This window comes from Schistosoma mansoni, chromosome 2 (genome assembly GCF_000237925.1).
Source record: "Schistosoma mansoni strain Puerto Rico chromosome 2, complete genome".
Lineage (NCBI taxonomy): Eukaryota > Metazoa > Platyhelminthes > Trematoda > Strigeidida > Schistosomatidae > Schistosoma > Schistosoma mansoni.
The window spans coordinates 19,605,122-19,624,043 of NC_031496.1; the positions used below are offsets into that span (position 1 = coordinate 19,605,122).

Consider the following 18,922-nt stretch of genomic DNA (forward strand, 5'->3'; position numbering starts at 1 on the left):
TTAAGCTATTAGGAAATAGACAAATAGGATATTGGTTATTACTTCTTAAGAACGATGTAACTGTCTCAATCTGGGTGTCAATGTCAGTCTCAGTAGTTGCATGTCAATAACATAGACTGTGATATTAGGTGATATGAGATAGACTCCCATCGGTAGCACCAGTTGACTCGAGATTTCAGGTATGCCTTATCGATGAGCTCAAACTGAAACGAAATTTTTTTAACGATTCCTACTTCATTTCATCTTACCAAAAATGAAATTGTAACCTTACTTACCATCGTTCTGTGAGCCGTCAGACAAAACATTTGATGACTGACGTTGATTTATTAATAAATTATCATTTGATTCACTTTTTGGAGAGTTAACAATATCTTGTTCATCACCTTCATCTAATCTTCTAGCTTCGTTTAAAGCCATATCCACACCAATGTCGTTGGATATCGTTTCATAAAATAAACCTAATTAGTAGACGAAAAACCATTTTAATATGTTACGTCTATTAGTTAATAAAATTTATTGTTTATTCTGGTTGATAAAAAAGCAGGCAGTAGCTAAAATATTGGTATGAGAAATGTTTTTTTTAAAAAAACCTCTTGCAGTCATTTGCTGTAATAATGTGAAAAAAGTGTCGGGAAGCAACTTTTAACTGAGGCTTTATATATATATGATGGAGATTTGTAGCTCAGGTGGATGATTTTGATGGAGTTTTGTTCCCTGAACTGGATGGTTTAGTCGTAAAGCTTTCATCTTTCCTCTGGACGAAATCATCAGCACAAACTTTGGGTAGATGATGTCGTTCAGAAGAACGACGAAAGCTCGATGACCAAACCATTCAGATTAGAGAACAAAACTCCATCAATATATATATATATATATATATATATATATATAATCCTTTCAACTTTAAGTGTTCTTAATATTCGGTTTTATAGGAAAAAACTTTTGGATAAGCAAGATAATTCTAGTAATAGAAAATCTTTTATTAAATCAATTTTCCTGATGGGAATGATTAAAACAACAAATACTTCAGATTTTGTTGTGCATGATTTAATTAGCCCTTCAATTATCCTTTTTAATCTCAGTGAAAGTTTGTTAAAATCATCAACAAACTGATAACTTTATGTCTCTATCATGTTTTTGTTTCAACTTAATTGTGACCAGCTCATTATTTCTGCGATTAGCTTGTTGAATAAATCATTAAGCTTAATCAAACTAAGTTTTTGGAAAAAATTAGATTCGCTTTGAATGTAAACCGGTCCTGTTTTCTCTATCATATTAACAATTAAATGGGCAATGACACAGTCATTAAAGTATTGGTTATATAAACAGACGAAAAGCATTGATATTCGGTATTTAACAATACATAGCATCAGCATAAATGAGAAAAAGATAGATTTAACTAATAAACATTTGATTAATTAACGTTACTGTCTAAGCTATAAAAAAACTATTCCTAAACAGTTTGGTGTTGTATTTTGCATACCTTCTATTCTCATTTTAAAAAGTCACCAAGCCTTGACTGCTTCATACTTGAACTTTACCTGAATAATTAAAAGATGATATTTTAACTTACATAATTCGAATCTTTAAGTAAGGAGATTAACCAAGGTTGTATTTATGAATTGTATTACAATTATTAGAACTATTTTTCTGAATACGATGCATAATAGGCAGACTAAAACCCGGTTCACAGTTTATCTATAGTCGACTAAGTAAATAAAACAAATTTCACTTTCTAAACTATACATGCATTAACGAACTATCAACTGATTATGCACAGAATTTATATTCATCTACTTTTATAGGCTTACCAAGTATGACCCATAGAATAGGATTTTTAGGATCATGAGACACTGCAGCTTCTAAAAAGTCAGTAGCTTCTTCATTAAAATTTTGCATGGCGGATACAAGACCAAATAAAACCAGTCTGTTAAAGGGAAGTAAAATACATGAAATAGATTAAATGGAGTCAGTTTTAGTTGAAGATCATTATTGAATTATGAATAGTTGTATTCTAAACAAAACTCGATACTTCTTATTAAAATGAAAGCTATACATAGAAATTTATGCATGTTGAATACCTTGATGTTTTCAAAGGCGTAGTAAATGAACTATGGAGAAATATAACTATTAGTGAGGTTCATTTCTATTTATAAGTGTTTAGAAATGCTAAGATGGAGAATAGGATAAAGCACATATTACTTATATTCAAAACAACAGAATGTATGATGTCCATCTATGTTGCAGTACATAAAGTATTCGGAAATGTGATTAATGATCATAGCAGCTTCCAAACAAACTTTTTAAGTAAGCGATATGAACCCACTTTATAGTTATGGTTTCTAAATTTTACAGGTTGTAAGGAGCTGATGTGAACAGAACGCAATTTATTCATTCTATTCTCATTTAAAATCAGTGTTTATTTACTAAGTAAACATATGTTTCCAGCTCTTAGGATAAGATATAATTTGGTCACAACAACATTTGTAGTATAACATAAATTTTTTTTCTTTTTGGTGTTCAGTAATAACTGAACACTCTGATATTATAAGTGTAATAGTCTTTCTCTTTGAGTAATTAAATTTGAACCTAGTGTATTCATCACAGATCACTTCCGAAAAGTTAAAGTAGACTGACCGTTTTACATTTGTTCACAATTTTTTACGTACTTAACTGAACTAACTAAACTACTCAGGAATGTTGTTCAGTGAGTGATAAAATATATGAAAATTGAGAAAAGTTCTATATGACAAACCTAACCTGTTTGATAAAACCTAATAGAACATTACGTAATAAATAAGTGGCAAACGTTAGCACATTTTCAAAAAGCCTACGGAGACTGTCTGGTAAGGAGTTACAGAGCAGAAAGTTGGGGCGGTTTGATTATAATACATTCGAATATTTGGGATAAAGGGTCCCAAAATATAGATCTGGTCACTGAGTGATTCGACGTAGACAGATCAGAGGGCGATAAACAGCTGTTTTGTCCCAAGTCGGGACTCTCTCGTGGTTTTCAGCCATGTATAGTACGATGTATACGTTCAGTCCTCGCTGGTTTTCGATAATTGCTGAACTTAAGTCATTCTGTGATGCAAAGTATTTTTAAACGTAACAATCATCATTAACATATCATCCTTAAGTGATTTATATAAATGGAGAACAATGGAAACATTTGATTTAGTAAAATGATTAAAAATGACTTTAATTAACTTGCCCTGTGCTTTGTTTAGGATCTATGGTTAAAGAGCGGTGGAAACATGTTGCAGCTTGTTCTAAGTCATTTCGTCCTAAATAATAAACACCGAAGTCGAGCCAACAGGCTGGTGAGCTAGGATTTCTTGCAATTCTTTCCTAAACGAAGTAAAATAATTGAATTATATAGAGGGATATCTATTTAACGGACAAGAACACCATATAAATCGATAAAAGATTCCTGTGTGAAAGTGATTACTACAGGTAACCGTCTGTTAATTTTACTTATGAATTGGTAGAGTCTATATGCTTTTTCATCATCAGTTTCACGCAAACACTATTAAAAAATATAAGTTAACTCATCTGAAAATATCAGAGACGAAAAGGTTAAATCAGTAATAAGAATAAATATGCTAACGTAATTTACCAACTTACTTGATAATATTTAACTGCCCAGTCGTACATCTGATTTTGTTCAGCCTCACGAGCATAGCGTAATAAAGTTTCTGGATCAGATAAATTCGGTTCTGGAATCTTCGTAAAATCTCTCGTACAAAATACTTTTTTTAAACCAATGTGCATTTCGTCCACAAGATAGACAAAGAGATCTCTCAGAAAAAGCTTAAATTATAAAAAGGAAATGAAAATCTGTAAGCATTGGTAATTGATTTTCAAGGAATTAGATTATAGATTAAAAGTATTATTTTTACCTTAAAACAGGTAATCCCTTTCATAAATCTAGACTGTATGATGAAAAGGTGTAGTTAATGTGATGATGTGAACAAACCATAGAGTGTGGTGAAAAATGTAGATAATTAGCTTCAGAACCACTTAGCATTAGTAACGATAAATCCAGGGAGTAGAAAAATCTGCTCATCAATAACAAAACCATTGGATTGATTTTACTACAACTTGTAAAGCTTCATATAGTAATCGCCAAGTGTGAATTCTTAGGTTTTTCGAAGGCTTCGTCACGAGAAATTTGAGCCTACTTTATGTATACAAAAACAATTAATTCCAATCTTAAGTCTACCCTGGTAATCTATAATATATTTTAAAGTGCTCTGTAGTGTGACAATTTATTATACCATCCTTCAGTTACTTCTGAAAGTTTATTGCGTAATACAATACTACAATAGAAGTTAGTCAGTTAAAAGTCATAAACAATCTAATTTTTTTAAAATCAATAATTCATTTTCGAACCCCAACAATAAAGTTTACAATCTGGCCAATAGATCGAACAACTAGAAACTTAATTACTGAAAATATTTGACAAAAAATTAAGGTCCAGAGATGCTTGTTACTTGCCTGTAGTGCCATAACAGTAAATATTATAGATCAGTAAAGTATCAACGGATGAATATAACTTTTTCAAGTGTAATAAAATTCAAAATATCAAAAGAGATAATGTCTAACATTTCATATTCGTACAAAAAAAGTTACATTTTGCTTATGTTGCCTTCAGAACATGCGTACCCAACTATGAAAAGCTTTCTTCAATCATGATTATGAGAAGGGATAATGATATGTCCAACCAAAATGATCTATGATTAGCTAAGAAGTTCAGACAGACATATCTGGTATATCACGTATGAGTGATTACTTATGTACCAATATATCTACTTCTGCTCTTGTGCCTTTGCATTAATAAACTATTGTTTCGGTTTACATCTGATTCTCTATTGAATAGTCGGATTATTTTGTACGAGTATATCATATGATTGAGTCAATACCAGAGTTATAACATATATTCTCTCTTATGAGAAATAGTGGACAATTGTGGAGTCTTGAACTGAATCAGAAGTACTCTATGTATTCACAATAATGATATATATCTTCATCTATATAAATTATTCTAGTCAGTTAAAAAAAATTCAATTCAAATAAGAAAATATGAAAAGATCCTGATAACAAAGTTTCCCAAACTCAAACACAAGGATTTGTTTACATTTATCAAGAATACCAACATAGAATTAGGATACTAAGGAAAGATACAAACATTGAATAACTACAAGTTCACAGATCAATTCAACAAAGTAAAAGAATCTAAACAACGGAATGATCAAAATATTCAATCATTTTGAATACTGTTGAAACAGATTAATCACTTCACTTTAAGAAATATAATTGAACAGTTAAAATAGTTATAAATGAATAAATATTTTTGTAATATCCCAATGAGCAAGAAAATTAGATTTTCTAATGTTTCGTGACTCAGTGTAAGCCACTTTTTTCACATTTATTCTCTGAAGAAGTGGCTTAAACTGAGTTACGAAACGTCAGAAAATCTAATTTCCTTGCTCGTTGGGATATTACAATTATATTATCTTTATTTATAACAATCTACCCGATGCTCAATTTATTCAAAATTATCAAATTAAGACTTGGTAATGATACCTACAAAATAATTACTCACTTGTAATTGTTCTTGATCAGTAAATGGTTTAGTACGAAAGAATTTTTCTCGAACTATTTTAATTACAGCAAATTTTAAACGTTCTTTAAATGCAAAATATTTTCCAGATGAATTAAGTGAATAATAAAGTTCATGTTTCCTGAATTGTTTATAATAAATTGATTAAATTAAATCTTACATTTGTTCAGCGCATTCATGATCTACTGGTAATTGATCAGTTTGTATAAGATCAGAAAACATAACTCTATAAAATGAACCAAAAAAAATATATTGAACAATAAATTTATTTTATAAACATAAATGTATTAGAGATAATGAATAGCATCTATTAGAAATTTATAATTCAATAATACCATAATTGCCGTTGTTAAGTTTCAGATCGAAACCTTATTCTATCTATTTCGCTGTAAGCAACTTAGTAGTATCAATGGCCCATACAAGAAACGCATAAAACTTAAACAAAGAAACGAAAATGGATTGCATTACTTATTATTGTTGTTATAATTGTTTTGCTCATAAACGACCTAGCTACTCCTATTGCTTAGTATTCTTATACAATGACACTCGACAAGACTCCAAAATCAGAACACGTTGAATAGGAACGGAAGTGTATTCAAAATAACAAGGGTAGGTGAACAGCAATCAATAGTTAGAAAAACGTTCATATATTTACAGTATATGCATAAGAAGCTTCTAGGTGCTTCCCTAATGATCTACCAGAGCTGATTGGTTTAGAATTAGCCAATCAGCGTGCGCCATCACGATCATGCACATAAAGTGCCTTGAACCGGTTTATTTACCGCTAACAATTGTAATTTCTAGTAACGTTTTGAGAAACTGGTGCTATATTTAGTTAGAACTAGAAAACATTTTAATTGTATAAATCTACTAAATAAATCTTTTAAATTTTGCCATTATTCATTATCAGCTTCATGAATGCTTACGCATCCTGTATACACTTCAGATTACACATGATCAATACCTTCGTCCTAAACGCTCAGTCTGTAATAAATAAAATCTTATGTCTTTTTAAAAAAGTACACCTATTTCATCATTATTATATGTTAGTTTGTATAGGCCGGATCATATCTGTAAGCTGGAGTGAGATCTATATTTATTTCCAGAATATTTTATTCTCAACATAAAATGAAATTCAATATCGAGTGGATAATATATTAACACAACACCTGTAATACAAAATCTGGTAATTGATAGACATACTTATAATTGGACTTATTTACTAATAATCAAACTTGGTAAAAACGACATATAGTCAGCTTCACCGTGAAACTTGCTTGAATAATTCCTAAAATGCTATTGTACATCATCAGCGATTTATAATTCATACATACAACATTTTCTATAAATTATCAGATATTAGGCTTTTGTTGGATGCAATTTATGAACAGTCATTCCTGTTCAAAGAAACTTTTTAGGTACAGTTTCTAGGCTCACTTATTTCTCTTCTAATCAGTTGAAAAATGACATTTAATTATCAAGTTCTCTAGTATACTTCAATCAGATCGAAATCATATGAATTAATATGATTACTACATATTAACTTCAAGTTATCTATACTACTTAATTATCATAAAACAGAAACTGATAATCAATAAAGTAAGAATTATCTACAATACTTTATTAATTATTCCTTGAAAATAGTTTCTGTTGAAATCCAACTAACAGACTAAAATATCTTTGCTTTACTCAATCAGTGTTCTAGAAGTTGGGCAACATTGAAGGTCGTATTTTCGAGTCCTGCGTGTGGGTCGTGAGTATGCACCGTCAAGGAATCCCATACTAGAATCAAATGGTCATCCAGTGCTTCCAGGTTTTCAATGGTTGTTGTACTAAGATCAATTCATGATTTCAATAAAATCTTCCAGTCTTATGATGAAAAGGTATGTGTATTAACTATTTCTATAACCCAAAAGAATTTCTATTTATAAAATTTCCCTGAGTAGGGGCTTTCAAATTATATGTTAGATTAACTATATTCAAGTTGACAAACACGCAAATGAGTTCGTATAAGTGATTAATGAAATAATACAATAAATATGAATATGAATTCTTTTACTTGAACTCCATTAACAAATAATTAGCAACTTCTGCTATTTGCTTGTGATATTCTTTAACTGCCTATAATAATGAACAAAGTAAAGTATAATTATGTTGGTCCAGTTCAACGGGTCAACAAATCATTACGCACAACGTGATTAACATCATTGTCAATTTACAATTTTTAACAAGCGAGATCCTACTTTTAAGAAAATCCAACAGTTTATATGATATTCTCGACTTTTTGTCAATGTATTCAGACTGACAATAAATAATCAGTTCTCCATGACTGTTTCAGTAACTTATTAAATAAGTATTTCTTAATGAAATGGTTAGTTAAATTGAAAACTGTTGATTTTATAAATTCTGTTTTTAATGTTAACAATTAGTTTGTGATTACTTACTTTTCAGCCAAATCAGAATGAAATGAACAGGAAAAGAGATACCACACTTTATTGAAGTAAGGCTTATTTATTATGAATATTAGGCTCAAGATAAATAAAGTCAATCAAGAAAGTAAACTGTCTTCGTGTTTTCATCAATTGCAGCCGTAATTTTCATACACAGAATACTCTTTCATAGCTAAGAGAAGTGAAAAATATTTTTCGTTTGCAGTTTATCCAGCTAAGCGAACAACCAATTTCTACTTATACCATTCCTTTCAATAAATGAAGCCAAACTATACTGTTAACCATAAGTGATGGTAAAACTGACCTTCAGGTTTTCAAATCACGTTTTAGCTAGTGAATTAACAACTGCAATAGAACAAAAATATTTCACTCGAAAAGTGATAAAACCCAATTGATTATTGAGGTTTTTCAAAGTATATACTTTTCCAATGCATATTATCTGTCTAACCATCTTCACAGTAGTGATATTCCAGTAAAAAATGTACTTATTTAGCTTATTTAAAACAAGTTTTTGTCTCAATACTTCCTAAAGCAATAGTCGACCCCAATTGCCCTGGTACGGCCGAGAGTGAGGAGAGTCCGCTCTCCCTCTCGAAATGCTCTCACATGTTCACGCGTATATAGCCTCTGCCAGGGAAGTTCTACTCACTGCCTTCAGGTGGCGGGGGTGTTGTTTACGAAATTGAGAGGACGGAAAGCGAATGTCCGGTGCTTTAACCGGGTCGGTTGACACGGTGGGTCCACCTGGGGGGGGGGTTGGAAAACCCTGTTTACAAACCAATGGTGCACATGGGCTCCAGTATCCTGAAGGAACAAATGGCGTATGAATCAATCGTTGGTCGCCAGCTACCATGAGACTGCATCTCCTCACGATTCTCCACTGCCTTGTGGATCAGACATTCAGGTCAAAGGCTCCGGATATGGCTCCCTAAGAAAACCACTTGCTTCAGTTTAGGCACCTGGGTAGTATCACAGCACTCATACAAATCAAATGAGTTTTGTGTGGCGCATATATATCTGGTGTCCCTTTGTACCAATGTTTATGTGTTTAAATAAATAAATAAATAAAGCAGTAGTAGCTTTATCGACAATCACTGATTCGCTTCACTATCTTTCATAATAAGCTACCTGAAAATTAGATGAAATAAAGTAACGAACAACTCATAGTTATAAACTGTGACCAATTTTGACTTTTATACACCAATAGAACTAGTATTATTCAGTTTAATTTTTAAACAAACGGAGAAAGTTTTTACTTTACATGTTGTATTCAATGTACAAAAGAAGTCTGTAAGCAGTTACAATGATTTCGCCTACACTATATGTTATTCTTATACTGCAATGATTAAAATGATTTTTTGACCAGAGTTCTAAGCATTACCATAAGTGTGTATATAACAAAGATTTTGGCGTTTAATTAATGTAATTACTTATTGAATGCCAAAAACTAAACTAAAATTTGTCTGATCATTATTGGGCTAACAATTTTAGGATGATATCAAAGTGACTGTTAAATTACTTGGCAAATCAATAAAATTAATTTGTCTATTGAAAACTTAAAGGCTACACAAGGTTATTGTTGAATACGTTGTTTGTCTTTTTTTAAATTTGAATCACGCGGTGAATTAAATGGAACAATCTTCTTGATTGATGTTTTCGAACTATTTGAATGTGATTTGATCAAATTATTATTATATTTCATTGATTGATGTCATTAGTTTACTATCATTTACTTATCGGTTTTGTTTTAACCGGTGTATTTTTAAGCTTTTGTGTCTGCAATCATTAAAGAGGGTCAGTTTCAATAAACTAAATTTATTTCTATCAGTATTTCAAAATAAGCTACTAAATAGGTTTACCATGTTTAGATCACCATTTCATAAAACCAGCTGACTGTTTGATATAATATGTATTGTAATATAAAAAGCGACTAATCATTCTCTATTACTGTTGCAAATAACTAAGTGTTATTTGGATCATAACCATTTGTTGTAACGTACGGTGTCCAATATCTGATACTGGTTCACTGTGTACTACGCACTAACCCCCAACTGACTACTTCAGCGAGAACACAAGTGTAAGCGAAAAAGTGTATTGGACCAGTGAATGATATATATATATATATATATATATATATATATATGTATATATATATATAACACTTTATCCTTAGGAAATTGACCCGTTAACTCCAATAAAATGCACTTATCCTTTAGGTCACCTCCAATTACCATCGATTGACTTTTGCTACTTCTGAGTAGCTCTAAATGTCAATATTGAACTATGTAATATGTATGTTTATAATCTATCGATTACATTATCTCAACCGACTTGTTTTCTCTGTGACGTGGAAAAGTAACACCACAAGTCAGTACACAATATCTGTCCACCTTCAAATTCTAAAATGGATTCTTCACGTAACATTATTAAACTCAATAATATTCAAGGAATAAATTAAAAACAAGAATTATAACAACTAAAAACAATCTACTTTTTCAGCTGTGGTGTGACGTTTGACAACTAGTTGTTTCTCAGTTATGTAAGTAGAAACTTTTTGGTCAATTTCTTCTAAAGTTCGTTTTTTAACCAATGGTTTCTCTAAACGAAATTCTAGCATCATAAATGATTGTGCATCTAAATATTGTTGAGCTTCAGTATTTTGTACTTGATCAGTAGGTTGTTCGTTTATGGTATTTGATGTTAAATTGGATTTTTGTCTTTCAATTTCACTACGTTCTCCAGTTTCCACCTCTAATGCACTAGTACTTCTGCCTGTGGTCTGTAAATAAGTATTTTTTTTAATTGTTTAAAGATCCCAATCATATTAAAAGACTAATTTTTAATTATTGGAAAATAACCAGTGATTATTAAATGATAGAAAGATTTGTTTAGAAAACATTTTTCATCGTAACGCACATCGTGAGCAATGTGAATTTATCTTAAACAGAGAAATCTGATCCATTACATCTGATATTGAACTAATTCTCAGCTGTATAACGAGTCATTGAAATAGATTATAAAAACCGAATGGTAAGCTCTTCCAGTAGACATAGTCTGTTAAGCTTAATGACTATAATGCACCCTGATTCGTAGTATTATATAATAACATAAACAACCATGCAGAGTATATTTTCATTTAGATAGCTCCATGGCAATGTCTTTTTCTGGACAACTTAATTACATAGATCTGAATATGGCCTAAAGTGTAAGTTACATTGAAGTTCTAAACTCATTTTCTCCTAACTGTTAACATGAACGCAATACATGCATAAATAGGATAATTAAATTTATTTATTTAGAATGGTGAATAGGATAATTAACTGATGGTCATTTAAATGCTTAAAATTCACTTATAAAGATAAAGGTGTACAATCTTATCTATATTCTGTTAGACTTATTTCAGCTAAAATAAATGCGATGAACATAGATTTCCAGTTCACAACACTTCGTTGTATTAAACCGACTACAGTATCATAACATATGCACTAAAACAGTGTGTTACTAAAGCCTTAGTTAAATTAAATAAGAATATTTCATAAATGAACAAATCGATTGATGTCTTTCATAAATGAGGCAAATAGCTAGCCAATAATCTTTCTTCAATACATTAACCGGTCCACAAAAGTTAGTTTATTTGAAGAAAACTTATGCCACATAATGCCGTTTGCTAGAAAACTTTAACTAAGATAATTCAACTGCTCAACCTCTTGCTACTTTATTTGGTTTACTAGCTGATGATAATTGAGATAACAAAATGTCATAAACATGGATAAATCTCCAAATCCATCCTTAACACTGTAGTCTAACTTGTTGTTTTAATACTGGTAATGTTATTATGCATCCATGCTCATTTTGACAGTTTTTTTTTACTTTATTCACTGACTTAATAACTTTAATACTCAAAAAACTACCAGTAGCTAATTAGTTATTAGTCAGGGTTGGTTTTTATTAAGGTCATAGGTACTAGGAAAATTCAAACAAGATTACTTATATCTAGTGACCTGTACTCGTTAGCAAATATCTTAGTAGGTATCACTTAATCCAATTTTCTTGCCTTTCATAGTGTGACTATGTGGGAAAATTGAAGTAACTTAAAGAAATTTGCAGTTATGCCCTATTTGTGCGGAATTATAAATTTTAAACTTAATATTCTCTTCAGGAAGCACATTTTAACATGTAATTTATTATTATTTTTGTTATGACTTTACAAAATAAACAAAGGACGTATGCTGATTCGTTATTGATCTTATGACCGGCTTTTATCACGTGAACTATCCACCAATCGAATTACGACTTTTCCGACCTTAACACTGTGACAAATCAATGACGTTCAACTGGTATGAGCAGTCTAGCGTCCTTATTCGTTCCTTGTCCGCCTAGCCCTTCCACTTGAGTTCGGAACACCAATTACAGCTTCAGTTATGCAAATCTATGCGAATCATTTATTTCAAGCATACCCGGTTTATATACTAGACAGACAGACCGCATCACACCATAAAATAGAAACTGATATTTGTACAAGATCAAGCCAAATGTAGCTGTGAACGTGGGACACCGTAATTAATGAACTGGATATAATTTACGGATAGTAAATTGTGTAGTAATAATTCATAGGTCAAAATGAAGCTTATAATAAGATGAATATAGATATACACAACCTAATCACTCAATAGTTAGACAATAAGAATATATATAGAATAATCGTCCATTAATAGGTCCTGCAAGTTACCCATACTTATGTCTTCGCTAGGATATAACAATTTTTATTTATTTAGTTTTGTGACTACATTGTACAAATTTACTGATAGATTTTGAAATCAAGAACTAAGTTTTTGATAAATCAAAATCGTCTGCTACATAAGCTGTTTACAAAAATCAGATATTGAAAACAAGTTATGTAAGGTGAAGTTAATTGTCTACTTGATAGCTATTAAGAACGGAATAATTAAAAGTTGTAATAATTGCTAAATAATAGTTATGAAAATAATTGAAAAGGAGTAGAAATAATAATTTTTAGAGAAAAGATAGGTTATGAATTACAGCAAGGGAGGTTAAGACTATGGAAGAATGAGGGAATGAACGTACTGATTTTGTGCACAGAAGTTAGACTTGAACTGGTGTACAACAATAATCTCTGTTGTATATAAGTTTTTCATTTGCATTCCGACTGTAGACATGATTTTGAAGGAGGCTAATGGTGAAGCGGGGTGACTAGAATTGACTTGATGCTTCAAGATTGAGCTTTTGTTCAACTTCTGTAATCCTTTGAAAAGCCAGGTAAAGTAATGTTGGGAGATGCGTTTCGAAAGAGCTCGCTTTGTACTGCCAATATGAGCTAGTAAACTAATAGAAACACACTGATTTGGACTAAAGCGGGAGCTTATCCTTCACATGACTAGGGAATATAATACAAAGCTCAGTCAGATAGAATATTTTTCTCAGAGATTTTGAAAGCCTGTTTTTCCGAATTTCTGCTGTGCCGTCTTCTTCAACCTGAATATTCATAAATAGAGTCTTCTTTGGTGCCATGAAAACTTTTTCACACTGTTGTTTTGGTTTTAGATTTTGCTTAATGAATCTAGGTAAATAAACATTGTTGATCAGTATTTGTTGAAGTTCATCCTCAATACGGATTCGTCTAGCCCTTGTACACAAAGAATGAATCAAGTTTCGCTTTTGGTTCAGTGAGACATTAAAAATTCATGTTTTGACCATTCCATGTTGGCTTTTTATATGTCGATCTTTGTATAGATTCGTCAGGTCTCATTTTTATCAAAACATGTTAGAAGTGGAATTCTGAATGTTTTGGTAAAAAGGAAACCTGATAGTTCCCTGTAAAGGTTGATATATAGAAAGCCAACATGGGATGGTCAAAATATGAACTTTTAAAGATGGGTCGGACTGAACCAATCTTTATTGTAGATTCAAAAATTTATGTGTAAAATCTTACCTTAGCACCTGTGAAGCTTGTTTTCCTTTCATGTTTTGGAACATTAAGCTGTGTTTTCTTTTTATCTGTTTGTAAGTTTGGGGCACCTTGAACTGCTACCTTATTTAAAACATCTCGAATTAAGCTGTTTTGACGCTTCGTCTGAAAATAAGTATTACAAATTAATAATATATTGTGCCAACTCGATATACAATCTATTTTTAGGAATATGAAATATAAGTCCAAGAATGTTTTGCCTAGTAAACGAATCGAATTCAGACACAGGCGAAGTTATTTTATCACAAACTATCCATCCAGTCATATGCAACGTAGAACCTGATACACGTGAACAACGGTTGACGTTGCCACAACCCGTTATCACAGCAAAATGAAGATTTCAAGGGAAATCCCAGAGTAGTAAGGCTAACAAAATATGAGTGATAATATAAACGATTAAACTTAGAAGATGTAATTACAGGAGGAAATTTGGATTGGTAAGGTAGAAAAAATTCGCAGCGTAATTTAGAAGCTTTTGATTTTAGCAAAGACAAAATGTGAATGCACCTGCACCATAGGAATCGATTTTGAGTCATACCACTAAAGTCTGTAGTCTTTGTATACGATGGTAAGGCGAACCCCAACCAGGTAGTCTGCGCTACCTGCGTAGCTCACTTCAGTATCAGTGTCTTCGTGAACTGATGCTGCGTTTGGGTTTGGTCGCCCCGAGCTTCCTTACAATATATACACAAACCAGTTATCATCGCATTATGAGGCTATCGGTGGATGAGCATACGTATTACATCTCCATTTCTGTTTAACTTCATCAAAGACCTACTGCTGGAAATAACGTTCTCGTCGTCTGGATTTTTGGGCATTGATCTCCTACCAGGAAGTCCACTTATCGACTTGGAATACTCAGATGACAGTTCTGTTTGGTGAAGAAACTGATAAAATGTAGAACCTTTTGGTAGAGCTGAGCAACAATGCCAGAATGTTTTGGATGCGTTTCTCCCCTTCTAAATGCAATTTTTTGCTCCAGGACTGGTCTGTGTCAACACCTGAACTACGGATAGGGAGTGAAGTAGTCGGACGCGTCGACAACTTCAATTATCTTGGAAGTCTATTCAGCACTAATGGGTTGTTGTCTGACGAAATCTGCGCACGGATTCAAAATGCTCGTTTGACCTTTGCCAACTTACTTCATCTATGGCAAATGTTAGATATCCGTCTATCGATTAGGGGACGAGTATACCGTGCAGCAGTTTGTTCTGTCCTACTCTACGGCTGCGAAACGTGACCATCAAGAGTAGAAGATAGTCGTAAGTTACAAGTATTTGACCACAGATGTCTTAGAAATATTGCTCGCATCTGCTGGGATCACCGGATAAGTAATAGTGAGGTTAGACATATGGTATAAGGGAATGACGGTAAATCAGCTGATGAGGTTGTGAATCTTCATCGACTGAGATGGTTGGGCCACATGTTACGTATGTCTGAACACCGATTACCACGACGCGCAAGCTGACTAGCGTTAGAGAGAGTTAGGGATGGCCAAACCAAAATGTGGCATCGGTGCTCGAAGTCACTAATTTCTAGTCTGAGCTATGCTGGTAGATTCAGACTACTTGGTTGAGGTCCGCGTGACTATCGTGACTGATGGTTGGAGACTCTGTGTGACATGGCTCAGAATGGATCACAATGGCGTAGGTATATACACTATTTGTCTTCCATTAAACCATGAAATTAAAATTACTTTATACCTTTCTTCCTACGAACTTATATCCGTATATGCAATCTTTCTTTTATACATTACTACCATTGAAGTAACTGCTCCTATGAATTTGGTGTTCATCTTGTTTTGCTAATGAGGTGTGGCAACTTGGACTGATTTATATATATATATATATGTTCCTGGTTCTACGTTGTAGCTGACTGACTGACTAAAGCTTCATCATACAACGTTAATAATTTAATGTTGATCAACCCGATGGATTTCACGACGTACATACAGAAGAAATATAGGCAAAATAGAATTAAACTTTAGTGGAGTGTTAGTTATTTTTATCTGCCGACAGCATGTTCTTTTAAGTAATTTCGAACCTACTACAACAACGAAATGTTAGAAGAGTGAGCTGTAGTCATTCACAATCGCTCTCAATAATCCCGCCGTTCTAAAGAAAACGAAATATAAACCAAACAACGAATCGTTAACGCACAATATGAAGGAATCCGTAAGTAGAATCTGAAGTTGGGTGGATTATAAAATATAATTAATTCACTTATGTTTAATGTAGCTGAGGACCTATGTCACTGATTATTGACCAGTCGAGAATCATTCTGACTACCTTAATCACAAATTCCTTTACTCTTCATACTGATTACTTTTAACTTTTTCAAAAATTATAAAGTGTTTTTTAGTACAAACATCTTGACTGATATGTCATTCTACAAAAAGCATAAAATATTTACCATAACCCTATACCACCACATTATCTTAAAATAAGTATTTAGCATCAGAAGTCAAACCAAGCAATTTATACATATTTTACTTTACGTAGTACTTGAAACATCAAGATTTATTCTTTTAATATCATAGTACCACAAACTACTAAACCTATTGCGTTTTTTCAACCAGATCATCTTAAGTCTAAGGCTTCAATTCAACATATAGCTGTATTACAACTTGTCTTTAAAAAACAAGACCGATCGTAAATAATTTGTCAATTATAGTCCCTTGAGCATCTATTGTTTGGGACTAATTTTATAGGTAAATGCACCAAAATACCTATTGTCTGATTGTAGCACAAAGTACAATGTAAATTCTAGTAATCTATTCAATGCTTAATTTGTCGATTACCATGTAATGAGAGGGGGAAATAAAAGTGTGGCTGAATGAGCTGCATGTCAAAATTAAACAAACAGTATATTTTTTATGGACTTCATTTCAATCAGATAAGCTTCTAATGTTCAAATATTCGATTGTGTTTATTGAAAAGGAACTTGATAACAAACCAAATTTTCAAAAATAACATTTATGTGCTTACCTTTTCTTCATACTCTTTCTGAATAAAAGGGTATATTTTGTATGCCCCACGAACGTAATCCACTGGAAAGCGAAAACATAAAAGTTTATTCCAGACGGAACAACTAATAATACTTTCAATGGGTTCTATGTCTAATATTATGAAACTCATAATTGGAAAACGTTGGAAATTCAGTAACTTAACTTCAATCATTAGATACCATCATATTGTATATCATTACATCCACTAACATGAAATCCTACAAGTCTTACTTGTTCAGATATCCCTATTTAAAATTGGTGGTTTGGGAAAGCTAAGGATAACTGAACGGTCACAACCTAACATTTAACACCACATAACCAGATTATTTAGACCCTTTCATTTGTCTCAGATGTTGCGTGCTCATATTCTAAGAAGATGCGCATAGATACAGATCCATATTCTGAAATTAATTCGGGGATATTATCATCTGTGTAATAATGACGTCACAGATATAAAGCTTAATAATAAATGTATACTTTCATTGGCGGCATTGTGATGTATTCACATGATGACGATTGAAATCTTCCCATTTCAGTCTGTATTATGGACTGTTGAAGGTTTAATTCACTGAAAAAACACAAACCCTATTACCTTTTTTAAACACAATTAATCACTTACGATTTGACGAAAATTGGGTGCCGAGTATAGAGATGTCATTATATTTGAACATTATACTTGAAACAATCTCAGCAATTAATACCTTGAAGACGTCCAGAAAAGCTTGCCGGACGAGACGTTGGAAATATTTAAATTTCAATCACTGAGACCATTTCAAACATGATTTTCACATATAATGAATCATTTATAATGCTAGGTTTAAGTGTGGTGTTTGTGTTAATTGACAATTCTTTTATATATTATTCTGCGCCTGATTCGAATTTTAAATAAAATACATCCAACTGTGCCAGCAGTGATTTTCTCTATACGTAACTGTTAGGGTACGAGCTAGACAGTTCTGGGAATTACTATTTAGCATATTGAATTTGTTTATTTCTGGCTATCATATTAAAATGACATCCTTTCAAACAGTTTAGTGTACTTTTCTCTTAAAAGTTGCTTGACAAAGATAGACCAGCAGTATATTATCAGGTTACAGAATGGTAAAAACCTGAGTTAATAGCATAAATGGGGGTAAAATAGTTGTTGTGCCCAGTGAAAATATATATTCATATCTTACCACCTGGGTAGAGAAGCGGAGTTAAATTGACATAAGCTACACCATGATGAGTATAGGTGGGTTCATCGTCCTATATATTTAAATAAAGTCGTAACATATAACAAGACTATGAAACCTTTTTCTTTCTTCCAGATGAGCTGCCCTGTATGCAAAACACCTCCACTGGTAAAAATCTGTAGGCTGAAATTTTTTCTTTTAGTCTAAAAGTTCATGAGTTCATTCATTTACATATTAAAACTTGCTTCAACTGTGATGATTTGTCCAGCAAGCGCCTATGCTGCTGATTCCAAACAACTTTATTTTTTACGGAATTAGCTGAATTTCTAAGAGCCGAATATTGTCCTATCGGAAAGTCGCCATCTTCTTTTTTATTCAATGCTAGAGTAATCTCCGGTAGGCTTGATGTCATTCGGTCAGTTAAAATCGATCAACTGTACCTGGTTTGCATAATGTCGGCGAAACTCCGTGCACTTCCAGAGGCTGGCCACCTATATGAAGTGCTGATATATTCTGCATCGGATGGCGATTTCAAATATCCCTTGTTCGAAATGATTGCGTTTTCTATATTCTACAGTCATTAAAGTAAAACGTTTAGAACAGACTTCACTCGAGGTAATCAGTGGTAGTGCAGCAACAAAATTATAGTGATCTTTTGTGTGGAACGTTTCGGGGACA

At 32.3% G+C, this 18,922-nt stretch overlaps 1 protein-coding gene across 1 annotated transcript in view; it reads right to left on the reverse strand.

The window, feature by feature from the left end:
- The window catches only part of Smp_156720 (putative o-linked n-acetylglucosamine transferase, ogt), a gene marked incomplete at its 5' end in the record, with an annotated part of 28,898 nt that overhangs the window by 6,370 nt on the left and 3,606 nt on the right, over positions 1-18,922 (reverse strand). Inside the window, 10 exons of the mRNA XM_018796001.1 lie at positions 276-458; positions 1,812-1,927; positions 3,215-3,351; positions 3,628-3,813; positions 5,609-5,747; positions 5,787-5,852; positions 7,686-7,747; positions 10,568-10,812; positions 14,035-14,167; positions 17,050-17,111. Coding sequence (XP_018650257.1) covers positions 276-458; positions 1,812-1,927; positions 3,215-3,351; positions 3,628-3,813; positions 5,609-5,747; positions 5,787-5,852; positions 7,686-7,747; positions 10,568-10,812; positions 14,035-14,167; positions 17,050-17,111 — 1,329 coding nt within the window. The remainder of the gene's footprint in view (positions 1-275; positions 459-1,811; positions 1,928-3,214; positions 3,352-3,627; positions 3,814-5,608; positions 5,748-5,786; positions 5,853-7,685; positions 7,748-10,567; positions 10,813-14,034; positions 14,168-17,049; positions 17,112-18,922) is intronic.